We start from the raw sequence: 23,863 nt of genomic DNA, 5'->3' as shown, positions 1-23,863 counted from the left end.
CACGACAGCTGGAGGAGTTCTGCAGGGTGAGCTCTTGGCTCAGCCACGACGCAGAGCCCATCGGAGCTTCAGCAGCAAGTTCTCCTAAACAGAATGAAAACCACGGGAACTCGCAACATCCAGAGGCTTTGGTACAGGGAGAGCTGAGAAATACGCTACCTGTGAGGAACAGCGAGAGTGCAAACCTTTATTTTTAATAAGATCCTATAAATAAAATAGGAAAACAGAAGCCTTTTTCCACTCGCTCCCTCCCTGCACAAATCAGTTGCTTCAGGTTATTTCCACGGCCTGAGTGAAGAGTGAGGAGTTTCAGCAAAGTCCACGCTGGAAAACAAGGAATTCGGCCAAGTAACACAACTGCGTGGAGGCAACACGGACAGAGAATTTTCTTGGCCACCTATGAAGAAGCGGACATCTCAGAGCATCTGTAAACTGCCTGCGGATGGGAAGGTCGGGAGGTCTCACACAGTTCTTCCATGCCTGGAAGAAAGAGAACTCGGGATGCGGATCACCTCGCGCCTCCCTGCGCAGACTGCTCAAGGCCAAGCCCCACCGATGCCCTGAGCACCGACAGCCACCTCCGAAATGGTGGATACGGAGGCAACAGACCGATGAAGCCTTGCTCTGCTCTGTCCTCTCGCTAACAGCTCCCTCCACTAACAATCTAGAGCTCTGAGATAATCTTTTCCTGGAGGCAGCTCACTTCAGGTCCATCCTGGAAAGCCCCAGAGTAGGTCTGAGGCCCTGCCCAAAGCCCTCCGCGAGCCAGAGGGTTTCGTGCTCCACCTTACCCGACAGCTCCAGGTTACTGCACCAGTCTGTAGGTGATGTAGCGGCCTGCAGTCTCACTCGGTCTTATGATCTTCACTACCTAGAAGGCCAACAGAAGGAACTCATGAGGGAGAGAAGCTGGCGGCGCTTCCCCCGCAGGGCTTCCCTGCCCGACACGGGCACGCCCTCAGGCTCAGGCAGCGTGGCTGTAACGCTGCGGCGCGCAGCGGCCGCAGGGCGCTGGGGCTGAGCTCCCCGCTTCAGCTGGGGGCGAGGCGTGGAAGTGCCACCCCCCGGCGCAGGGGGAGATCAGGGAGCGCGGGGCTGGCGTCACAGCCGCTGGCTGTCACCAGCCGGTTCAGCAGCCGCCTACTTGCTAGAGTCTGCCCTGCTTAAACCCACCCGACCTAACCTACAACAGCTTTTACGTTTGAAAGAGAGACCCTTCCTGTCTCCGAGAGTTCTGAACTACTGCAGAGGGCTGCGGCTCCTTGCCCTGCCCACAGGGAACCGCTGCCTGAGGCTACTTCCCTCTTACCTGACCACGCTTTATTCCAAAGTACCGGGCCACGGGATCCCCGGCCTGTATCCTCGGGAGCTGGTTCTCTCTCAGCTTACTGCGTGGGGAGTCAAGGAGAAGCAACCAGCCCAGGAACCCGCTCGTTACCACAGCTCACAGAGCCAAGTAATGAACCACTGCATGCGGCTGTGCTCATTTTCAGCCCAAAGCAAGCACACATCACACCCAGGCAGGAAGGGAGGAACAAACAAAGGATACTATCTGGCCAGGAGCTCAGTTACTTCTTCCTTTGTCATGACGACGTGCTCTGGGACCAACTGTAAACAGGAGAGACAGACTGTAAGATGAGGAAGCCAGAGAAAGCAACTGGCTCCTCATAGCAGCAGGAAAAGCAATACCTTTGTAAGGAAGAAAACTACGACTGCGTCTCTCAGCCCGGCCTTCCAGCCGAGAGAGGCCTCTGGCAGCAGCCCTTGCTGCAGCTCGGCACAAAGCCCTCGCTCCACTGCCCGACACTGCTCACCTCGTGTTCCGTGATGTTGATCAGAAGCTCTTGCTGCAGGAACTGCTCCAGGATGTATTTGGGAGCCATATCTACCAGGGACTGGAAAGGAAAAGGTCTGTGAGACCGCAGCACTGCTCTGGAACAGCCCTGCCTGTGCTCGGATCTGCTCCTCAACAAACACCTGTCACTGTAAATGGGGAATCGCCACGCGCGTGCTCACACAGACGCAGCTATGCGGGCAGAGAGCGCACGGATCTCTTGACCGCTGGCAAATAGCCTTCTTTCTCTCATCAGCCTCCGGACCACCGACAGGCCATCGGCTGTTCTTCTGGAACCAGAACCAGCTGCTCTGGCTAAACACGCTTGCGTTTTAAGCAAGAGCCTGTATTAAGGTAGAACAGGCTTTAGCAAGAGATTGTATCTGGAAGGAAATTCTTAGCTTTTATGAGCCTAAAAGCAGCCTGAAAACCGGACAGCAGAGCATCCACAGCCTGCGATAGCCCTGACTCTGGGTCTGCCTCCTTTTGCAGAACTTTGTACCTGCTTTGCCGAGGGGGTCATGCCTTGCTGCACCACGATCAGCGCTCGGGTGATGTTCTCCTCCTGCATCCTCTGGCAGTACATCTTGATCGTCTTTATTCCGACCTTGGGCTCCTCTGGGAAAGGAGTCGGCCCAGGGTTACCGAGAGCCCTCCCTCATTCCGTGAACCCCTCCAGAAGGCGAAGCCCCTCTGTCCAGCCTCCACCAGCGCCGGCAGAGGCGGCGCAGCCCGGGGACACCCGGCGCAGGGACTCACCCGGGAAGAAGACGAACATCTGGTCGGTGGGATCGTCGTTGTGAGCCACCAGCACCGTCAGGTCCGTGCGCCGGGGCCGGCCCTCGCTGGGCTTGTCACCGAACTGCGCCTTGAACTCCTCCAGCGTCTGGTCCAGCTCGTCCTGGGTCACCAGGTAGCCCCGATCGTGGCAGAGCTGCCGAGAGCGCCCTCGGGTCGGTCAGGCGGGCGGGCGGGCGGCCCGCACCGGGGCACCGGGGCCGCCACCACACCGCCAGGCGGCCGCGCAGGCCCCGCACCCCCGCCAGGGCTCGGCCCCGCCGGACCCCAGCAGGCCCCGCCGGACCCCGCCGCCGCCCGCACCTGCATGATGGTCTTGCGGATCTTCCACAGCCGGTACGTCTCCTCCTCGTCGTCCATGGCGCCCGCCGCCCGCCGCCCGAGGCCCCCCGCGGGCTGCCCGCGCTAGTGCCTGCCCGCGCGGCGACAGGCGGCGCCTGGGTGGCCGCTGGGGGGCCTCGGCCGCGGGCGTTCCTGGGAGCTGTAGTCCGCCGCAGCCGGGCCTGTTCCCCCGCTGTCCGCGGCCCAACCCGCTACAGGCCGCGGCCCAACCCGCTACAGGCCGCGGCCCAACCCGCTACAGGCCGCGGCCCACTGGAGGGAAACCGCCGCCGCGTGGGAGCCTGCAGCACCCCCCGGCCTGACCCCGCCCCGCCGCCCCCAGGTCTCTCCCAGCACGCCGATAAACATCTCTGCGGCCACCTCGCGCACCTTGTTTTTCTATTGGCCAGCATCACATCTATCAAACGGTCGGACACGCCTCTTTGAGCGCTGACTGGCTGCGCGGCCGTAATGGGGCGGTACCTCCGGGAGCCGGGGACGTCAATTGGCTGAGAGGGCGGGGAGGGGCGGTGCGCGATGGGATGGGGTCAGGCGGCGCGGCGGGCGCTGCTGTGCGGGGTGGCGGTGCGGAGCCGGGGCTGCAGCATGGTGAGCGCGGCCCGGGCCGGCTCTACCGGGAGGAGGCCGGGGCGGTGGGGGCGGGGCTGTCGCCGCGAGGCGCCCGGGGACGGACGCGGGGTCGGGTGCGGGGCGGAGGATCCCCGGAGGGGTGGTGGGGGGCGACGGTCGCGGAGCCGCCGGGCCCGGCGGAGGGAGGCCGGCCGATCGGTCGCTGCGGGGCTGCCCCGGCCGGGGGGATGACGGGGGGGGATGCAGGGGGAAGGGACGCGGGGGGCGATGCGGGGGGGTCTCCGCTGACGGCGTCCCCCGCCGCCCCCGCAGAGCGCCCAGGCGGAGGACTGGCGCTCGGCCAAGGCCATCTATGACTTCCACGCCCGGGATATCGATGGCAACGACGTCTCCCTGGAGAAGTACCGGTAGGAGGGCAGGGCCGGGCGCCGCTCGGCCTTGGGGCGCGGGGCCGGGAGGGGAGGAACGCGGCTCAAAGGGCTCGGAGCGGCGCCGGGCCGCGGTTACACCTCGGCGGGCCAACGCGTTGCGTAACCCGGGATTCACCCCCTTTCCAGAGGCTACGTCTGTATCATCACCAACGTAGCTTCAAAATGAGGAAAAACCGCTGTAAACTACACTCAGCTTGTCGATTTGCACGCCAGATACGCTGAGAAGGGTTTACGCATCCTGGGGTTTCCCTGCAACCAGTTTGGGAAGCAGGTATGTGGGGGAGCGGGGCGAGGGCCCCCCGGAGCACAGGGACGGCCCCGGCACACTCACAGCGCAGCCCTTCTCACCTTCCTCAGGAGCCCGGGGACAACGCTCAGATTAAGGCATTTGCTGAAGGCTACGGGGTGAAGTTTGACATGTACAGCAAGATCGATGTCAACGGGGACGATGCCCACCCGCTCTGGAAGTGGTTGAAGGACCAGCCCAAAGGCAGAGGCACCCTGGGCAAGTGAGTGCGGGAACGGGGGGCTGTGGAAGCCACCCCAGCAGGCTCTGTCTGAGCGGCTGGCCTGGCTACAGCAAGAGGAAGGGTGGGTTTTTTTTTCTGCCGCAGTCTCATTCCTGTTTTTTCTCTCCTAGTGCAATAAAATGGAACTTCACTAAGGTAAGACATGGCTGCCTTCTCCTGGGCTTGCCTGGGCTGCACCCTCGCTCTTGGGGGACAGTGGGGAGTCCCTGAGGCATTGCAGGGAGGAGGGACCTGCATGTCCAAGCTCTGCTTTGGGTGGTTACCCTGGATGTCGGGGTAGGAGCATCCCAAGGGGCTCCTGCACTGTCCTGGTCCCTGTGCCTGGAGGCCCCCAGCAGCCCCCAGCCTGGTTATCTCCAGCCCTGGCCCAGAGAGGCAGCAAGCAGCTGAGGGGGCAGCTGCTCTGCTGGGGGCTACAGCTCTGCAGGCAGGACCTGCCCCAGCCCAGCCCCGCCATAAGTAGCTCCCTAGGCTGCTCTGCTGCTCTCGCAGGGCTGCAGAGCCCGTGCTACAGCTGCGCTCCCTCACCTGGGTGCTGCTTCACTCCCACAGTTCCTCATTAACCGGGAGGGCCAAGTGGTGAAGAGGTACAGTCCAATGGACGATCCCTACGTAAGTGTGCTGCTGGCGGCGTTGGTGTTACGGCTCCGCCTGACCCAGGGGAGGAGGGGAAGTGCGACAGCAGCTCTCTGCAGACTGCATCTGTGGAGAAGCACGGCAGTGCTGGGGCTGAGCACTGCTCTGGAGCAGGCTCTGCTGCCGTGTCTCGGCTCTCTTCCCCTCTGGTGGGGGCAGAGAAGGCACCCCCGTGCTCGGGCGGGGTTGGCTGTGGCGCCAGGGAAAGCGGGTGCCCAGCACAGGGTGAGCAGGTGGTTCCAAGCACTCCCCCTCTGGGCTGGGACAGAGGGGAATTTGGGCATGTTTTTGGGTGTTGTTGTAGTACAATGCTCCCTTCTTTCTCACAGGTGATCGAGAAGGACCTGCCTGCCTACCTGTAGATCTACTCATCTCACCCTGCACTGTCCCCTTGAGCCAGCACCAGCCCTCCTGCTGCCTGTGGAGCCTTCTCATCCAGCCCCAATGACGGTCTGTCTTCAAGCCAGCTTGCTGGTGAGGCAGACCCGAAGATCTGGCGTGCACCTGCTGGAAGAAGGCTTCACAGGGCCCTTTTCTGTGGGCGTAAAGCAGGATCTGGTGTTCTCTTGCAATAAACATTAGAAATGATGGGTTGTGTCTGGGTGTGGGGCAGAGGGGGGTGGATGGGGCTGGGTCTGCTGTGCTGCTCCCACTGAGAACCCGGAATGTTGCAGGGGAGCCAAGACCTTACACAACTCCTGAGCCCGGAGGGATAATCCTCATTACTGCTGAGTGGGGAACTGCACACAAAGCCTGGCTCAGCGGACTCGTGTGTGGCTCACGCAGGAAAAGCTGGAGCAGGGGCTGTGTCCCCTCTGCGACCTGGCCCTCCTAGGACCCTTCCTTGCCCTCAACCAACAGGCACCGGCCTAGGATGAAGCAATGGGGTTGTTTTTCTCCGAACACAGCTGGAGGCTGACCAACTACGGACGCAGTCTGGGCGCGCAGCAGCACACTCCTGGCCCCGCAGCAACAGGGCCTGTTCCAGCAGTGGTGCAAGCCACAGGCAGAAGCAATTAGTGCAAAACAAAGTTGTGTTGGGATGTGGTGAAATACCTCATGCAGCCACAGATGTGTCTGTTTGTTTGCAGCACGCAGGGCCACAGGTGCACCCATCCTCCTCGGGAAGTCTCGGCTGTAGCTTGTTGGTTTCCAAAGGCACAGCCTTGTCTGGCCCAGCCCATGGAGGGAGGGTGTGGGAGAGTTCGCGTTCAACCGGTGATGTGCTGTGCAGGAGTGCTGCTTTCCCTCTTTTCCCCAGGGTCTGGGGGAGATACTGAGTCTCCCCTTAATATCCACAGCCCCCATGGGCAGCCCTGTCCTCAGTGTGGGGCCAAGGGTAGAGTGGGGAAGAGCCCCAGGGCCCCCCTGACATGTGCAACCCGGCACATCACGGATGCCAGGAGGATCCTGCTCCAGCCTGCCCGACCCCTCGGCCTCCCCGCGTAGGCAGGCTGGTTTCGGGAGCTGCCCCACAGCCCCACTCAGTCTTGCCGTGAACTCTGTTGGCATCTCCGCGCTGCCCGGCCGCGGCCGCACGAGGCGAGGTGCGAATTGCTCCTCCGTTACCAGCGCCGTGGCCCACGGCCACGCCACCTCCCGCAGCGGCAGAGCGGGGCCAGCGGTGCCTGGGCGAGATGTCCCGGCGCCGCGGCGGCCACAAGTGACGAAGCTGCAGCAGCTCGCGCTGGAGGAACGTGCCTGAACAGCGGCTCCTTTATCTGCGTTTTCCCAGCAAAGCCGGGAAGGGGCAGCCTCGCCGAAGGCCGGCGCCCAGGCTGGCTCCGGGCAGGACCCTCCCCACAGCCCCTGCCTGGCTCGGCCCAGGGGGAAGGGGGTGGCTCGGGGCAGCAGCCCTCAGCGGCCACCGAGGTGGTGATGCAGGAGATAAACTCCAGCTGCCAGCACGACCCTGGCCCTCGGCTTCCCTATCCTGATCTGAGGCCCCCATGGGATCCTGGGGGGCAGGACTACACCTCTGGACAGACAGACAGAGAGCTGGGACTTACAGAAATCTCGTATGTGGCTTCCTTTCCATTTTTACTGAGCAGAATGAAAAATTATCCTTCTGAGGCAAGTAGAAAATTCAGGAATTATTAGTCAAAGGCACATATTCTAAAAAAAATCTCTTTACATATATACATCTCAATTAATTATAAATACACATAGAAAAACAAAGGCAAACAACAAGCGGATTAAAAAGTGCTAACAAAAAGGTATAAGGGAAGAAAAAAAGGGACTCATTTAAAAATACATACAATCAGTAGGACAACTGCATAATAATTTAGTTAAAAGGTATTGTTACATATTATTAACCCTGACAAAAACACAGGATCGGGGCAGGGAAGGGCGTCCTTGAAGGTGCTCTCTGTCTCTCCAGAGATCAGGGAGGGAGAATTGCATATATTTTAAAATTAACATCAAAGCCACCAGGTAAGGCTCCGGGTGACGGCGGAGAAGTGGCTGCCGGAGGGTGCCTAGCGGGAGAATTCCTCCTCGTTATTCCTGAGATTAAGCCTCTCTGAAATGGGTTTTCCTGGCGTCCTTTTCTCTCCTTGCTGAGAATTCAGCAAGCGCCGAGCGAACGAACCAGGACATGGGTGAAGCCGGGACCTCTCCACAAGTGGTGTGGACTGGGACATATTTTAAATAGAGGAGAATCTGGGGAAGGGGAGAGCCTTGCTCTCTTCAGGACTAGGAAAAGCCTGTTGCGGCACCCCGAGAAAGCGGCGATCCCCAGATGGCCCCGCAGCAAGAGGCGATCATGGCTGCCGTGAGCAAAGCTGCGGGAGAGCACAAACCTCTCCGGGCAGCAGCAGGGCCATGGGGCGGGGGGACGCAGGGGCTCCCTGTCTTTGGTGTTTACTTTGAGGTAAGGAGGTTTCCTTGAATGCGGTAAGATGCAGCCCCGAGCGGCCCCAGCTGCAGGGCTGACCCTGGCCAGGAGGGCGGGGGGGAGGCAGACGCCAGCTGGGGAGGGTGGGGGGTGAGGACAAGCCCCCACAACGAAGGGCAGGGACCAAAGCAATCTCAAAAATGAGCCCACACACATATCACGCGGGGCAGGTCTATGGTCTTAATGTGTCAGGGAAGGTGGCTCCTGTCTCAGCAGTAGCACAAACACCGACCCAAAGCACTTCCCAAGGGCAAACAGGGCGCTCGGCCAGTCCCTGAGCCCTGGGGGGGACACGGGGGGGGACGTGGGGGGGCCAAGGGTCTCTGCCTGGAGGAGGGGACTCAACCAGGCACTGTAAAGCTCCAGCCCCCTCAAGAATGACCTGTCAGAGCACGGGGGACCCCAGCGGAGGCGTCTCCCGGCTGGACCTCCTTCCCCAGGTCCTCTCCGAGGAAGGGCCGGGCCAGCCAGGGGAGGTCTCGCGTCCTTCCCCTGAAAACATTCTGGTGCCACTTCTAGGAAATGCCTCGATGACTCGAGACAGAGAAAAGAAACACAGCAGAGGGGAGGCTTGCGGAGGGGCTGCCAGGCCTGGGGCATTCCTGCCAGCAGGCAGCTTCCTGCCAGACTCCTTAGATTAAAGGGAGAAAATAAGAGAGTTTCCCCGGGACCTGCCGAGGTGGGATGCTGCTGGAACAGGGATGGCGACAGAAGTGGCTGGAGCCTACCTCTGTCCTGGGGAGGAGGCAGCTCGCCCAGCCGCTCCTGGCCAAGGGGCAGTGGGTCGTCTGGGGCAGTGCTTTGCAAAGCAGACCTTTGCTCTTTGGTATTGGAGGCTGAATTTGCAGCGTGAGCAGCGATACCGCACATCCCTGGTGCTCGCCTGGGAGCAGCCTGTGCCAAGGTCAGCGGTGGGCAGGGCCGGGTCGCCCCGATCCAGACACCCAGGCCTGTGTCCATGGCCCAGCCAGGGACAAGCCTGACAGATCGGGACCGGTGAGATGGCCAGGTGAAAGGACACCACGCGACAGCAAGTTGGACAAAGCACGGCCAGCCACAGCGACCTTGAGAGGCTAAAGTGCAGGACAGGCTGATGGGACACACGGCCCTTCTGCTCCGGGGAATCCCCCCGTGGTCCCAGCGTGGCTGAGCTGTGACGAACTCACAAGCTCTGCCACGATACTGACAAGCGAGGCGTGGGTGCAGCCAGCTCCTGCCTCCTCCCGTGGAGCTCAGGCAGCCCCAGAGGTATCCGCGTCCCCTCCCGGGAAGGGCAGAGCAGGCACAGTCAGTTTTGCTTCTCAGCTACGCCTGCTCAGCCCTGCACAGAGGGACACTTGAGCTCAGTGGCTCCCAACTCCTCTGGGACAGCATTCCCTTCCCCTTCACCCCTGCCTTCAGACCCAGCCCTCCACAGCAGCCTCCAGGTCCACAGCAGGGCTGGGGCAGCCCACGGGGAAAGCTGGCAGCAGCCGACGCAGACACAGTTTGGTCAGCCAGCCCTCGGGGGGACCCGCTCTCTGGGCTGGAGGGCTGGGGAAGGCACGACCCAGCTTGGGAACTCAGTAGTCTGCAGGGGGACGGGCACAGAGGAGGGGGCGTCTCTCCTCAGTCCTACACGGGCACTGACCTCTGAGCAGGACTCGAACGCAGCAGGGACCATCAGGCCAGATCAGCTGAACTTGGCAGCACTCAACTCCCCCCAAGCGCATGTTATATACAAATCTATACATGCCTGACTGTATATTATATATAAATAAACTTTGCTTTAAGGAACTATAGGTATTTTTTCTTCCCTCAGAAACAGAAAAGGATCAGTCCAAACCAGTAGAACACCCGGGGCTCCCCAGCTCTCACCTCTGCGCCAAAGGGTATGGATCCGCAGCGGCCGAGCATCGCCTGGCGTGCCCAGCAGCTTTCAGAAGTCTGCGTAAGGCCCACTGAACTGGATCACGCTCTGGCGCTCCTGGGGGAGTATGTTCTCCTGGGGGGCCCCATTTAACGTCCTTAGCATGTCCTCCAGGATCTCTCTAAAATTGATATTCCCATCCTGTTGGACAAAATCTTCCTGCTGTTGCTGCAGTATCTGCAAGGGTCCTGGGTGGGGCAGAGACAGGTGTTCATGCAGCGAGGAGCTCAGAGGCACGTTCCCCTCCAGGACAGGGGCCGGGCTCTGGAAGGCAGAAGGGTGACTGAAGCCAAAGGGTAATCTGTGCTGCTGGTGTGGCTGGAGAACAGGCTCCGAGGGGAAGCACAACGCACCAGGCTCTGGGTTCATCACCACGTCAGGAATGCTGTTGCTGGGAGGGCTGTAGGTCAAGTCCAGGATCTTGTCCTGGTGCAGGGAGTGACTGGGCAGGGGGACCCCGGGCCCCGTCTGCGTGAGGTCCAGGGACTGTGGCAGGATGTGCAGTGGCAGGGAGAACTGTGGGCTCTGCTCTTGGGCCTGGAGGAGTCGGTTGTGCTTTCGCTTCACATTCTCGTCCATCTGCTTCAGCTCCTCCAGCACCTTACGGACACAGCTCTCGGGGATCTTTATCCCTAAGGGAGGAAGGTGCATCAGTCCCCACAGCGCTTTGGGAAGGGACGGGGCCCTGTGGGGACAGGGGGATGGGCAGCAGCACAGGGGCCCATTTGTCAAGCACACTATCCCAGCCTGCTTCGCCCCTCAGCTGGGCTGCGGGGCAGGGAGATGGGAGAGCAACCAGAGCAAAAGCAGCTCCACAGCAGGCTTGCAGCAGGCAGCCACAGTCCTGCTTCACACGGGCACGGAGGGGGAAGCTCGGGCCAGGCTCACACCCCCTGCCCAGTGCCCAAACACATGGCAGGTAGCCCCAGCTCCCCCCCTTCCCATGGGGTCACCTAAGCAGTGGGTGCTTCCAGGCTGGGACACAGCCCTCTTTAGGAAGCGAATTTTGGCACTGGGCAGTCTGGACCCCTTTTTCCTTCTCCTAAAACATTGTGCTCCCTTCCCCCTTCCCAGCACTTCACCTACCGACTTGTTTCTTCTTCTCCTTGGTCTTGAGGCGGACAATCTGCAGGTAGCTGGTGTTGGTGATGTCTGCCATGATGCTGGCGATCTTGCTCCAGACCCGCAGCAGGGCTCCGCACAGCATGTAGTAGTGACGCAGGCGCATGCCCTGGAAGCACTCCTTCCCCTCCTGAATCAGCTTGCAGCTCCTGTTCCTTCAGTTCAAACGGGAGAAAACCGCCCAAATCAGCACAGGCTCCCATGGCAGAGCTGGACCTCCCACCCACAGCCTCCCCGGCGTGGTCCTTCCCCACTGCCACAGCCAGGGACCCTCTCCCCAGAACCGGCTCTGCCTTGGGGAGGGCAGGACAGGATGGGGCTGCAGGCTCCTTACCAGACGGCATGGTTACACTTCTTCAAGGAGAAGTGGTAACTGCTCTCCCAGTGCTCCTTGGCTTCCTCAGGTGGCACCTGCAGAAGAAACACACACCATTAGAGATTTTCCACTGTCCAACATGCAGCTGAGACTTGAAATCCAGGGCTGGGAGTCAGGACACCCGGGTGCTACCACTATCCCTGCCCAACCCACAACATGGCCACAAGGATCTGTGAAGGGGTTACAGCAAATGTCCTTCCCAAAGCCGCTGAGAGAAAGCAGCTTTTCCCTCTCCCCACACTGGAGGGCTGCAGCTCCCACCTACCCGCCGGTACTTCTTCTGCAGACTGTCCAGGCTCTCAGGCTGGCTTTGCTTCCCAATATTTGGCTTGTAGAGGATGAAATTCTTCCCACGGCTCTGCTCTGCCAGCAGACAGGTGTGTTTGCAGCCTCGCATCTGTTGGGGTAGAGCTGATGGTTAGTCGCAGCCTCTCTCCCCAAGCCTATATTTCGCTAAGCTAACCCCCTTCCTTCCAGGATGGAGGTTCTTGGAGGCATCTCCCAGCCCCTTGCAAGAGGTCAGACATAGACCTCTTACAGCCACGGTGGACCTTCTCCCGTTGGAGTCACCCCCCAAGCTGAGGTGCTGCCCTGGCAGAGCGCAGAGACCTACCTTGTAGGAGAGGTAGAACCCATCGAAGGATCCTGTCAGTTTGAGTGACTTCTCATAAGCTTGTTCCCACTTTAAGCCTCTGTCAACGCTGATCTAAACAGGGACAAACACAGGGATTCTGTAACTTCAGGAAAGTGCATGTGTCTGTTTCACAAATCACACCCTCAACACAAACTCGATGCTGCTGCAGCCTCTAAACAGGCACTGCCAGACTGCACTCATGGGTCTGGCAGCCCCGAGCCCCCGGGGCAGGGCAGGGCCTCTCCTTGCCTCCTCCGTGTAACTCCCAGCACCGATCACCTACTCATGGCCAAGGCAGATGTGATGCAAACATGACGCAAAGCCGCAGCGCAGGCGGAGGGACCCAGCAGCTCACAGCTCCAGAGTGGGAAGCACTGGAGAAGACCGGACTGCAGAGATAGCTGTGCAGGCTGCCTACCTTATAAAACACGACCTGCCCATCCTGCGGGTGCCCAGGGGTCAGGAAGACCTCCTTGCTCTCCTCGTAGATCTCATCCACTCCTGGGGCTAAATCTGTAGGAGAAAAGACTGCTGTAAGAAACGTCTTCCCACATGGCCTCCTCTCCCTGCAAGAGACTCAGGATTTGTGCTGTGTGAGGACACCGCAGTGCCTGAGACGGCTGCGGCCGTGGAACAGCCATCAGTCAGCACAGGGAGGGGCAGAGAACCTCAGGGGTGCAGTAGGGAGAGGTCTGGCCACCCCTCTTTCTCCGTACCTAGGATGCCCATGTCGTATTTGCCCTCCTTCTTGTCCTTTTCAATCAGATAGTCAAAGGTGTCAGAAAAATACTGGAAGAGCATGTTCTGCTTGTCCACCTCCAGACCCAGGATGCGGTTCAGGAACTTGGTGATGGAGCAGTCTGCAAGAGCATGGCAGGTCAGAGGATGAGGTGCAGCTGGGCACGGAGCCACCAGCAGGCTCCCAAGGACAGCCACCCGACGTCCCTTCCCAATGGCAGCAGCCCCAGGGCTGCTCCTCCAGCTGCAGTCAGCTGCCAGGCTGCTGCAGGGAGATGTGACCTGCAGCGCGGGCTAATGGCCGCGGGACCCTCTCCTCAAAGCAAACATCCTCCCCTGGCTGCACAGCAAAGCCCTCGAGGCTGTGCTCCCGTGCAGATGGGCAGGGTGGGCCACGACACACCTGCCTCTCACTTCTCCCCCACGCTGGGCAGGAAAAGCTTGACACATACCCTTCTCCACTGCGACAGTGCCGTACTTCATCTGATTGCAGCAGATCCCCACAGAGATGAGACCTTGCTTCATTTCTGGAATGGCAGAAGACAGCTTGTGCATTTTAGGGTTAAGCTCCTCCTCAGCAGTCCTGCAGGGCTGCTTCCTCTCCAGCTGTGCCTGTTATTCCACAGCTAAGCTTGTCCCAGACCCATTTTCCCCCACCTCTGGCAGGGTGACATGCATCTGGGTGGCCAATTGCCCTGCTCACTGGTGAGCTGCTAAGTCAGTGGTACTGTTCCCTCTCTCTGACCTTCAGCCTGCTGCTTGGCTCTTCAAGCATCTCAAACCTGAGACCGACCTGGCCAGCGATGCAAAGAGACCCCGGAGCTGATAATGTTCTTACCTTGGAAAAACGCAGCCTCCCCTCTGTCGTAGCTCTTGGGCACAGGAACTCTGTTCTCCGTGTGGTTGAGGATAGTGGAGAGAACTCTGTCTAGTGCTTTAGCCCCGTACTGTGAAAGGAGAATCGCGCATGGGACAAACCCACATTGGCAGCCCAGCGCACCGAGCGCCTCACAACACTTCTGCCCGCACTGCAGAGAAAGCCATGGCCTCCAGGAAGGGCCACGGACCTGGTGGCTGTGCCAAGGGGGAAGCCGTGCTTCAGGGACTCCTCCGTCCCCAGGGGACCAGAGCACAGCAACCCTCACGTCCGCCCCGCAGTGCTGGCACCAGCTCCCTTGGGGGTGGAGGCCCATGCACCCTTCCCAGCACCCCCTGCGGGAGCACCGTCCTCCCGCCAGCGTGCAGCTCGGATGCATGATTATTAGCTCAGTTCCGTATGCTGTAGGTGAGGCTACACGCGGGGAGCTGGGTGCTAGGCCAGATCCTGCCTGTAGATGCCAGCAATGACCTTCCTGCCGCTGGCTCCCACTGAAGGTATTTGCTGACTACTTCAACCCCTCCTTGGCTGAGCTACCCTCAGAGCAGCCGCAAATTACCTTATTCTCAAAGTTGTACTTGCTGAGGTCTCGGGACTCAGTGGCCCGTCGGTCTCCATGAGTTAAGGCACCCTAGGAAGGCAGACCAAGCAAGAAGTTCTTACTTTTAGCTGTTGCAAAACACCAGAGAAAGATGGCCAAAGCCACGTCTCAGGAGAGGCCAGGATAGGAACGTGCTGTGGGGAGGCAGCGTTCCTCTGGAATATTGAGACTTTACCGAAGTATTTGAGGATTTATCAGAAGTGGAGATAAATGAAACAGACAAATTAATTATTCCATTAATTATTTCATCAGCTTCCTGGAAACAGATGGTTTTACTCTCCTGTAGCAGTGGGGTAATTCCAGCATGTGGAATTGGGTTCTGCTTCCCTGAAATTCCTCCTGATGCCTTGGTTACATATTCTTCTTCACTTCCTTTCTTAAATCCCAGGATACTAAAAGCCCTCTGTTCTGCAACGCCTTTAGTCAGGGGTGATGCAATCCCCCGTGCTAATTACACTGGCCACGCCAGCGGGAACACTGAAATGGAAGCTCTTCACAGAGAACTGGAACTGACACATTGATCTCTCTGCTGCAGGGCACTTACTAGGCTCTCCAGACGTTTTGCCACGATGGATGCAAACCTCCTCTCCCCTGCCAGCTCGGAGATAAGGAAGACATACTCTGGAGCAGAAACCTGGTTTGATCGGTGAGTTCGACCTAGAGGGACATGAGAAGTGAAAGGAGAGGTTGGTACGGCCTGGCTGGTACGGGAGGGGAAGCTGAGCAAGAGGTGAGAGCACCAGAACAATTTTCCACGTTATGCTGGTTTTCATCACCCTGGTGCTGCTGAGCCCTTGGCAGAGTTGCATTTACAGCCCTGACCCTCTGGGGCTGAGGAGTGACTCCCCAGTTCGAGCTAGGATGCGCATTACTTCTTCTGTGCCCACGTATTGAGCAACCGTCGCTCCGCATCCTCCAGAGCCTCCCCCAGGGGGAACCGAAATCCCCAGGCACCCCTGGCGTGTTTCATGAGGACACACTGCTAACATGTACGGGAGGATTCCCGCTTCCCACACTGCAGGTTGGTCACTCCTGAAGTCAACACAAACCTTCTCCACAGCTGCTTTGTGTCTGCATTTCCATCCTGGCAAGGTGCCGTATCTCAGAAAGCTAAAGACACCTGCCCCGCCTGCAGCAGAAGCCTGGCTCGGGCAGCCACGGACACCTTTCCTCCCCAGGACTGCCCAAGGGTGCACGGTCTGAGCTTCACTCAGGGGAAGGGGACAGTGACCGAGAAGACCCAGCCCTCACCAAACTGCTGAATGGCCCGGTCTGCGCTCCAGGGCAACTCCAGCGTCATGTGCACCCGGCGCTTCTGGTTTTTCACCCGTCTGTCTGCTTGGAGAGAGATACCTGAGCTGGAGGCCTCGGAGATTATTGCTACAAGCTAAGGGAGAGAGACAAGTGAGAAAGGAGGGTGAGTTTCCTGGACATCTGCAAGGCTGCTTCGAGAAACAGCCCGAAGCACAACAGTAGCCCGAGCCCACGAAGGGACCCAGGACTCCTTGCCACCTTCTAGCGGGTCAGACAGACAGACAGAAAAGCTGCAGAGCCTTGCTGGCCTGAGGCTGGCAAGGCACAAGCATGCAAAGGCACCCTCCCTCTCCTTCCCCTCTCAGGGTACTTGCTCCCGTGCAGATGTCTAGAGGTTTCCTTGGCTCAAGCCTGACTCACCTTTTCCCCTTTCATAAAACGCTCCTTCTCCTTCAGGTTGACATGGTCTATAGAGAGGCCTTGCTCTGCACGGGACTCGAACATGACGGAGCCGTCCGGTCTGCAAACCACCCGGCCCTTCCGCCCCGTCATCTGCACACACCGCACAGGAGAGAGAGGCTGTTAGCAGAGGGGAGACACCTGCACGGCGCAGCAAGTCAATTCTAAAAGTCAATTTTAAAAGTCAATTCTCAACAGCTTTTTCAGATTGCGAGGAAGGAGAGGAAACCCTCTTCCAGCGGGAACGCCCTTTGCTGGCCCCTTCTCCTGTCACCCAGCGCCACCAAAGCATACTCTTGATTGTGAGGAGTACCTCAGCCACGTGCTCCGGGCCCCCAAAGTGATTGATCAGTTCATCCAAGGTATTGAGAGGTAGCTCTTTGCCCAGTGCTTTTACTTTTGCTAGGAGGTCCTGCTTCATCCTTTCCACGTGTTCTAGCTCTCTCAGGCCGTGCATCTCTTTCTGGGAAGGCAGCATGTGAAAATTACCTGCAACGTAAAATGCAAAAGTTTAGAGTTACCTGGTAATTGCAAACTGGGGGGGTGGAATTGTCCCTAAGGGCTTCTGGGGACACTATCTGATGAGCAAAGACAGCAAAGACACCTTGACTTGCAATAAATGCTGCTGAGCACGGAGCGAATTCCCTCTGGGCTTCCCCGTTTTGGTGGGAAAAGGAGCATGCAGGGCAAATTCTCCCTGCTCGCTGACCACAGCACGTTACGGTGAATCAGCCTCACAAGGCCAAGTCTGAACATCAGAGGATAAAAACTAGCCAAGATCATAAAGCTGTTCCAAGCACAGAAGGAGCTTTGCCATTCCAAGACGACGCCAGCAGAGTCTCCTCACATCAGCTCGCCGACTCTACAATCCCCTTAGCCAGAGCCCCCCGGAGAGGTCCCGTCTGACCTGCCGCTGCCGGTGCTTGGGGGCACTGGGGCGGGTGGCTGCCTGCAGCTGCCTTCCCGCGCACTGGCTGCCGTGCTCGACGCAGCCAAGCGACTCCCGTTCCCGGCTCCCCCCGCGGAGGAAGGCGCTAACCCCGTGCGGCGGCTCTGCTTACTTCTGTCCTCAGCTGCGAAGCCGTTGTAGGTGTGCTCCACAAAGATGACATCGTCTGTCTCGAACACGGACTCCGGGGAGGAGTTGAAGTCACTGTCGAGCCCCATGTCAGAGTCGGTGCTGCTGTCATCGCTGATCTTGATCACACCCACGGGGTCACACATGCCCTTCAGAGCCTTGGCGCAGCGGCCCCTCTGCTTCCCTGCAAGGGAGAGCGAGCGGCGTCAAGGGAGAGTCCCCGGCCTCATGCGTCAATGCAGAACAGCAAGTGCCAGCTCAGAAAGAGGAGGAGAAATCACAAAATAGCTGAGATTGCCCCAAATGAAAGGCTGATCTTGGAGAGACAGAGCCTCTCGGGACGGGGAGGAGGGGGAAGTTAGGAAGGGAAGGAGAGAGGGGCACGGAGAGAAAGGGAGAGAAAGGAAGAGAGAGAAAGGAAAAACAAGGCAATCTTTATCAGGACTGAAGCTAGTTGCACACGTCAGGATGAACACGCAGCAGGCTCTAAGCAGTGCTAACTCCTCAGGGGAAGGAGCCCGCAGGTTTGACTGCCTCCAGAGGAACGTGCAGGACATGGGGAGCTGCCAGTGTTTCGGGACGTTGTTTACTTCCAAGCACAGTAAGACATGCCCCTGCTACGTGAGCGGGTTCACAAACCAGCTTGCGCAGGCTGCTCTGCAACAGCAGCCAGTCAGGACAACCTCCGCAATCTGCCAGCGCTGCTGTCCCCCTCTTCCCCCTCCACCGCATCCCACCGGAGGAGAAATCCCAAAACTCTTCTTACCTGCAGCCGCAGCCAATAATTTGGCAGGGAAGTGATTTTTTCTTTTCCCCCAGGACACCTGCCATGCTATAAGTAAGGGGAGCGGAGAAACCCCCCTTGCTGCAGGAGGGCTTCAGACATGCAGCCAGGACTCTTGTGCAATCTGCCCCCAGCCTAGGCAAGGGAGCGGCTGAGGGAAAGGGGCACAGCTACTGGGCAAGAGGCGGCGGCGAGGACCTACGCTGTGACAGGGGAGTGGGTTAGAGGGAGGAAAGGGGGAATGACCTAAAGCTGCCGTCCTCCAGATGAGAGAGAGTGACGGGAGATGTGCAGGAGGGCAAACTGAAACCAGGGCAGAGTAGCAAAAAGCATGAAGTAGGGAAAAGGGAAAAAGAAAAAGAAAAAGCTGAGTGGCTGGGGTGAAGCAGCAAGGCAGGAGGTCAGATGCTGGGCAGTGGAGTGTGCTCTTACGTTTTCTTTTAATGCCAGTTCCTTTTTCTCTCTTTCTTTTGGTTGAAGGAAAGTGCTTCTGAATTAGTGATAGAAAGACGCCTCTGAAAGTAAGATGCAAAATTTATTCTAGCTACCAGGAATAGGAACATCTGCCGTATCATGTAGCAATGTGTATTTGAGATAGCACCACATTTCATGAGAGAGGGGTAAATCCTGCACCACAACTACTAGCGCGTGATCAGCCAGCCACGGGTACGGCATGGCTCTGCAGAACAGCAGCAACTCGGACTGAGCGTGTTTCACCACAGGCCTCTGCTGGGAGACACAGAAGTCGGCCGTGGGAGCGTGGGCTGCGCCAGCAGGTCCTCAGCCGTGAAACGGGCGTGCCGAGGGATGCAGAGCACTGCAATGCCGGGAAAATCGCCCTCCGCCGTGGCCTCCCTGCTGGCGGCGGGAGCGGGGCCGTTCCAGGGAGACGCTGCAACGGAGCACGTGGCACGCCAAAGCTGCAAGACCTTTATATAGCAACTAAGAGGGAGTTTTAAATGGGAAACTCTATACTGGGAAGATGTTGCATCACTACTGAAAAATCCAGCGAGTCCCAGCCCCTCTCCATGCTCTGACAGCAGAGACCGCTGTCAGGCTGTCCAACAAATGTGCTCCACCAAGTCCGCCGATTAACTGGACGTGGGCTCACTTGCCCACGAAACGGAGGAAAGTGACAAAACGAGGATACGTAGTGGTTTCAGGTGAATGGAAAAAATCGTAAGAGGTGGAAAACAAATATTTCTGTGGGCCGTTCTGCTAATAAAAGAGCAAATGCTTAAATGCGGATCGTGTTGGGTGGGACGAACCCCCAGTGCAATGAGAAGGCAGTGCTGAATGAGCTCTGGTTGGAAAATAAAAACAACAAAACAACAAACCAAACATTGAAAGCAACAGCTGAGAGGTATGGACATGACAACTCGCTCGTGTGAGAAAAAGGGAGTCTTGGGAACCGGGGAGGGAGCTCTAAGACCCTTGGTGTGGGGGGCTGAAGGAGACGTCGACGGCACCGCTCCCCGTCGGGGCAGAGCCCTGTGCTGGCTATGAAGTGCTGGCGATTACACGGCGCCAGGGAGAACCCCTTTGTCCTGGGTGCTGGGGTGACCCTGGGCTCAAAATGCAACGACTCACTCCCAGGTCCGGAGCCTCCCTGCCACGAAACCTTGCCCTTTCCCAACACTTGCACTCCCCGTCTTCCCTGTGAATGAAGGGTTGGGCTGGTATTCACTCGCTGAACAATCAATTTATTTTTAACCCTGTTTCTTGGCATCTTTTAAGCTGCTTCTTCCCAGCACACTCCCCTCAAGAAATCCCCTGAAGTACTGTAAAACCAGGACACCACAGCCGGAGGCTCAGCAGATGCCAGGAGACTCTCAGTTATCTGGCCAGTGCTGCCGAGCAAGGAGCTCTTGCCTCTAGAACTGGGGACAGAGTCGAGCGGTGTGCGTGATCACTAACAGACCCTTCCTCCTTCGACAGCTGAGCAAGACTCAAAGCGACCACGCAGTCCTCTAGACTAAAGTCCTCTGAATTCTGCGACATGAAAAACAATCCAGGAGACGAAATCAGTCCAAGCAGTTGTTAGACTTGCCTTGCGCGCTGTCACCGAGCTGGTATTTGTTTTTCAGGAACGGACTAGCGACAGCAGAGTGACTCAGACCAACACAACCCCTCCATCAACACGGGAGGATCGCTTTGCCTAAACTGGACACACACTGTCTCTGGCATCTCTCATTGCTTCCACCTGCATTAAATGTCACTTCAAAAGAAAGCAGTAACAGCCCTGTCTCCTGCAGAACGGAGGAAATGCGACTCGTCCCCGGTTTTCGGCACCCACTGCGCAGGAACAGCCGCGTTCATGGGACAGGCCAGTATTTTGCAAGCTGCAGAAACACGGGGGAGCACGAGCCTCATTCTGTGCTGAAAGGGCAGCAGGAGTCCTGCTGCTGGCTTCGCTTCAGGCACAACCAATTCACCCCTTAGCTAGGAACAAAGGCAACACAACCAGAACGCTGCAGACGCCTGACAATCGAACATGTCCTGCCTCGTACGCGTGCTGGAAGCCAGCACCAGTGAATCTACCCTCCTCGGGCCACTTCTTCCTCTCACTGCTCCAGCGACGTCGCCTCATGTGATCGTCCCGGCCTCCGTCACCACATGAGAGTCTCTTGCTCGTTTCTTCATTGTCAACAGCCCCGTTTTCCAGACTCGGACCCACACAAACCCCACCTGAGCGCACATTTCTGTCTCTCCTACACCTGCCAATTCCTTTCAGTGTGCGGAGAGTCAGATCAGGCTGTTCATGCCAGTTTGGGCCACAGGAAACTTCAAAATCCAGGATCTAGCTCATGAAGTCATACTGAAGACACCGTGCCTCAAGGACCCAGCTAAGCGTCCTCTCTACTTACAGCCTGCCCAGGGTGAGGCATTACGAAACTGCATTTCAAGAACTGCAGGTGATGAGTGGCCCCAGGGCAGGGCTTTCCCCAGCACACCTCCAGCCTCCCATGCATCCCCCCCAGCAGAAAAACAGGGATTTTTAACTCACTCTGCAGCAGAGACAAAACAATTCAGATGGCCGTCGTTCTCATCCAGGACCTCTCTGGTGCGAGCCTCCCCGGTGGACTGCAGGCCGATGACAATACACTGCAGGGAAACACAGGGGATGGCCCAGCAAGGCGTCAGGGAGAGGTACCACAGCCAGCACCAGGGCAAGCAGCTGCAGGGTCAAGAGACTGTATTTCACAGTCCCAGGTACGTTTCCCTTGGACCCTGTCCCAAATACGTGTTGGACCTGTAGCAGAGCTCCTGATCAAGAACCATCTCAAATCTTTCAGCATCCAGAACCGTACAGCTGCTCACACCAGAGATGATGACTCCGGTTACAGAAGCTAACTGACTGTACTAGGTTGTTTCTGCCTAAAATTTCCAAATCGCATCCAGATGGATGAAAGGACAGGGCTGTCCTTGAGGTGAAGGATCTGGTACCTCTTCTAGCTTGAGCATGACCAAACCCACTGTTTCAGATCAGCTTGCCCATAAATGAGCAGCGGGTAATGCCCCAGAAGACGAGGCCATGTTAACTCCCCAGTATCGTTTCCCGTGAATGTTTTCAGAAATCTGGGCACCGTACCTCATTCTGGTTAATCTAGAGAGAAACTCATCCTTAAAGAGGTTTTAAATTGCTTTCAAGTCAAGCTGAACAATCATTAACTCCCTTTGGTTGCAGACTACAAAAAAATCACTTGTAATATAAGACTGATAGCTGCTGCAGCAAGGCTCTGATAGCACACCTTATCCTTCGCCAGCTCTTCCTTGGCAAGCTCAACGAGTCGCCGGACTTTAGCAGCAATGCAGAGATACTTGAAGAAGCGCTGGTGAGCTGACCAGAACTGACCCCACAAGGATTTCCGAGACTCCAAGCCGATCCAGTCGGCCGCCTGCTGGAACACAATCAAGGCCTCTGCCCACTGCAGACAATACCGAGAAAGGCTGAGTTAATATCTTGGTTTTCTTTTTCATTACTGCTGTGTAGGAGGTTATTAGAACAGTCTGGGGTTTGATAATGTGATTTAACATCAGTATTTATGGCGCTGTGCTAGGCTGAACGAGCAGCCTGGTCATTCTCTCCTTTGTGTGCTAGCATGATGTTGCAAGCTCTGGTTTGCAAATGCGGAACTTTTAAATAGAAGCAAAAAAAAAGAAAAAAGGTCATTTTTTATGTAAGCTGAGCATGTGCACCCCTTTTCTTTCTTATAAACAAAGTCTGTGGTCATGGCCACGTTCAGGGTCCTCAAGTCCTCCCACGTAACAGTGGCCGCGCCCAAAGTGCAAGTAAACATCGCTCTCCCCACTGCAGAGGGACCAGCTCACCAACTTCGCTGCCTTGTCGTAGACAATCTTGTACTGCTGATCCAGCGGGATCTCCTCAATTCTGAAGGTCACTCCAGTGAAACTGAGCTGCCTGGCAATGTACATCCCACTGACCTTCATGTCCATTGCCACGATCTCCATTGCACCAACTCCCCTGGGAAAGGAAGACAGCAGTGAAACCCCTTCCTCTGCTATGGGCAGCACCAGGTAGGTGCCTCTGCAGAACCACCGCCTCTCGTGGCTCAGGCTGCCCTCAGACACTGTCCTCAGGCATCGCACCCGGTTCCCAAACAAAGGCTGCCACAAAACGTAAGCCACGTGAAAGGGGATGCTGGACATGACTTACCTCTTTTCAATCGCATGCAGGAACTCATCGAACGCTCTGAAAGGGGTGCCCTCCCCCCAGATCCCCAGGCGGCTCATGTAAATCATGTTTTTTGGCTCAGAGGCACCTGTTTGAACAAAATTCGCTGTTAGCAAAACCACAGAAGCTGTGACTAGTTTTCACTCAAGTACAGTGAACTCTTAAGAGGACAGTCATTTGCCATCACACCTCAGGAGATGCAAGGACCTTTCTGAACATTGCCCTCCATACACTGAGTGGCCAAGCGTCATCGCACAGCTCAACAGCTGGCCAGGAACCAGTTAAACTGGAAAGAAATTAGACCGACTTGCCAAAAAGTCACGAGTAATGGGCAACGATGGGGCTCGGGGCAGATCTTAGCACCCCAGACTCCCCTCCAGCACGAACGCGTACTCTCGGCGCGTGTGCTCCCATCTCAAGGGCATCCTTCAGGTCACAGAGGTGACGGGCAACTGTTTACGCACGGTGCCCACACAATGCCCAGAGACACTCACCTGTGGCACTGGCATAAACAACCCTTGCTCGAGGCAGTTTGTTCTGGAGGTCCAGCACTGCTTTGCCCATTTTAGTAGAGCTGGCATTTTTGGCTTTGTGGCATTCATCAAACACAATCTGGAGGGAAACGTCAGTTAAGGAGAAAGGATCTATTTTCACCACAGGGATGGGAGCAGACAGAAAATACAACCCAGCCCCCGCCAGCCAACTGACAACCAGTCCCAGTATCAACAGGACTGACTCGTTCCCCACACTGCATGAAATCTGTCGGCTTTGCCCAGTCCCCTGCTTCTCAGAGCCCAAAATCACTTCCCCCCTCGCTCTCCTTTTACTTCCAAGATGTGTCTTGTCTTGCATTGCTGAGGGAGAAAAATACTGAAAAGGTTAATCCCAGCTGCATTCTTCCCCTCCTCCCATTAACACTGCAGCCTGCGGAGGAGGAGGAGAGGAGCGTGGGGGGACGCATGTGCTTAAAGCATTTAAATATCTACCGCAGGCACGGGGCTGCTCGGCACAGCTGCTCCCAGTGACTTCAGATGGCCCCAAGCTCTTTGTTCTGAAGTACAATCACAAGCATGCAATTCTCCCTCTCCAGTTCTCTTTGTTTTTTAAAAAAGGATACAACTCCATCAAAATTTTCCCTGCACCAGTCCAAAATTTGCTTTAAGCGTGTCCTGTGCTGCCCGCCTGCCTGGCTTTCACCGATCAGCGCAGAATAAGTGGCAAAAAGGACTCCTTCTGAGGTAGCTGTGTCACCGTATTTAATCTGCAGGGAGGAAGAAGGAGAGCACACACACTCGCGA

The 23,863-nt window shown here is 57.4% G+C and overlaps 3 protein-coding genes across 7 annotated transcripts in view; 1 reads left to right on the top strand and 2 right to left on the bottom strand.

Annotated features, from left to right (window-relative positions):
• Nucleotides 1-173: 173 nt before the first annotated feature.
• POLR2E (RNA polymerase II, I and III subunit E) lies at nucleotides 174-3,269 on the bottom strand. 2 transcript variants are annotated; one of them, XM_075077358.1, is made up of 8 exons: nucleotides 2,936-3,269; nucleotides 2,594-2,768; nucleotides 2,337-2,452; nucleotides 1,815-1,895; nucleotides 1,550-1,608; nucleotides 1,310-1,388; nucleotides 792-871; nucleotides 174-480 (listed from the first exon to the last, which is right to left on the bottom strand). In XM_075077358.1, the coding sequence occupies exons 1-7, from the start codon at nucleotides 2,990-2,992 to the stop codon at nucleotides 806-808; spliced, it is 633 nt and encodes a 210-aa protein (XP_074933459.1). In that variant the 5' UTR covers nucleotides 2,993-3,269; the 3' UTR covers nucleotides 174-480; nucleotides 792-805. The 2 variants fall into 2 exon arrangements, with proteins under 2 accessions (XP_074933459.1, XP_074933460.1); XM_075077359.1 differs by having other exon boundaries at nucleotides 174-324; nucleotides 2,936-3,181.
• A 184-nt stretch (nucleotides 3,270-3,453) lies between these two features.
• GPX4 (glutathione peroxidase 4) lies at nucleotides 3,454-5,729 on the top strand. The gene is made up of 7 exons (XM_075077361.1): nucleotides 3,454-3,562; nucleotides 3,857-3,951; nucleotides 4,102-4,246; nucleotides 4,333-4,484; nucleotides 4,616-4,640; nucleotides 5,058-5,117; nucleotides 5,471-5,729. Exons 1-7 carry the CDS (start codon nucleotides 3,491-3,493, stop codon nucleotides 5,501-5,503), a joined length of 582 nt encoding a protein of 193 aa, XP_074933462.1. The 5' UTR covers nucleotides 3,454-3,490; the 3' UTR covers nucleotides 5,504-5,729.
• Nucleotides 5,730-7,155: 1,426 nt separating this feature from the next.
• SBNO2 (strawberry notch homolog 2) overlaps nucleotides 7,156-23,863 on the bottom strand; it is a 67,868-nt gene continuing 51,160 nt past the window's right edge. For all 4 annotated transcript variants that reach the window (XM_075077277.1, XM_075077276.1, XM_075077279.1 and 1 more), the window contains 22 exons: nucleotides 23,683-23,826; nucleotides 23,060-23,177; nucleotides 22,548-22,653; nucleotides 22,202-22,355; nucleotides 21,622-21,798; nucleotides 20,877-20,974; nucleotides 18,302-18,384; nucleotides 17,069-17,269; nucleotides 16,321-16,496; nucleotides 15,969-16,100; nucleotides 15,546-15,681; nucleotides 14,839-14,951; nucleotides 14,253-14,324; nucleotides 13,655-13,763; nucleotides 13,269-13,343; nucleotides 12,795-12,938; nucleotides 12,497-12,591; nucleotides 12,058-12,150; nucleotides 11,710-11,841; nucleotides 11,403-11,479; nucleotides 11,033-11,223; nucleotides 7,156-10,578 (listed from right to left, as the gene is read on the bottom strand). In XM_075077277.1, coding sequence (XP_074933378.1) covers nucleotides 9,956-10,578; nucleotides 11,033-11,223; nucleotides 11,403-11,479; nucleotides 11,710-11,841; nucleotides 12,058-12,150; nucleotides 12,497-12,591; nucleotides 12,795-12,938; nucleotides 13,269-13,343; nucleotides 13,655-13,763; nucleotides 14,253-14,324; nucleotides 14,839-14,951; nucleotides 15,546-15,681; nucleotides 15,969-16,100; nucleotides 16,321-16,496; nucleotides 17,069-17,269; nucleotides 18,302-18,384; nucleotides 20,877-20,974; nucleotides 21,622-21,798; nucleotides 22,202-22,355; nucleotides 22,548-22,653; nucleotides 23,060-23,177; nucleotides 23,683-23,826 — 3,249 coding nt within the window. In that variant the 3' untranslated portion in view covers nucleotides 7,156-9,955. The remainder of the gene's footprint in view (nucleotides 10,579-11,032; nucleotides 11,224-11,402; nucleotides 11,480-11,709; nucleotides 11,842-12,057; nucleotides 12,151-12,496; nucleotides 12,592-12,794; nucleotides 12,939-13,268; nucleotides 13,344-13,654; nucleotides 13,764-14,252; nucleotides 14,325-14,838; nucleotides 14,952-15,545; nucleotides 15,682-15,968; nucleotides 16,101-16,320; nucleotides 16,497-17,068; nucleotides 17,270-18,301; nucleotides 18,385-20,876; nucleotides 20,975-21,621; nucleotides 21,799-22,201; nucleotides 22,356-22,547; nucleotides 22,654-23,059; nucleotides 23,178-23,682; nucleotides 23,827-23,863) is intronic.

This window comes from Phalacrocorax aristotelis, chromosome W (genome assembly GCF_949628215.1).
Source record: "Phalacrocorax aristotelis chromosome W, bGulAri2.1, whole genome shotgun sequence".
In the NCBI taxonomy this organism is placed as follows: Eukaryota; Metazoa; Chordata; class Aves; order Suliformes; family Phalacrocoracidae; genus Phalacrocorax; species Phalacrocorax aristotelis.
The sequence above is the reverse complement of the archived record's forward strand: the minus strand, read 5'-3'. Positions and strand labels throughout refer to the sequence as shown.

Coding starts and splice junctions, on each gene's coding strand:
- POLR2E (XM_075077358.1), bottom strand. CDS start 2,992: ATGGACGACGAGGAGGAGACGTACCGGCTGTGGAAGATCCGCAAGACC. Junction 1,896..2,336: donor TGACCCCCTCGGCAAAGCAG/GTACAAAGTTCT, acceptor TTTCCTTTCCAG/TCCCTGGTAGATATGGCTCC. Junction 872..1,309: donor TTGGAATAAAGCGTGGTCAG/GTAAGAGGGAAG, acceptor TTGGCCTTCTAG/GTAGTGAAGATCATAAGACC.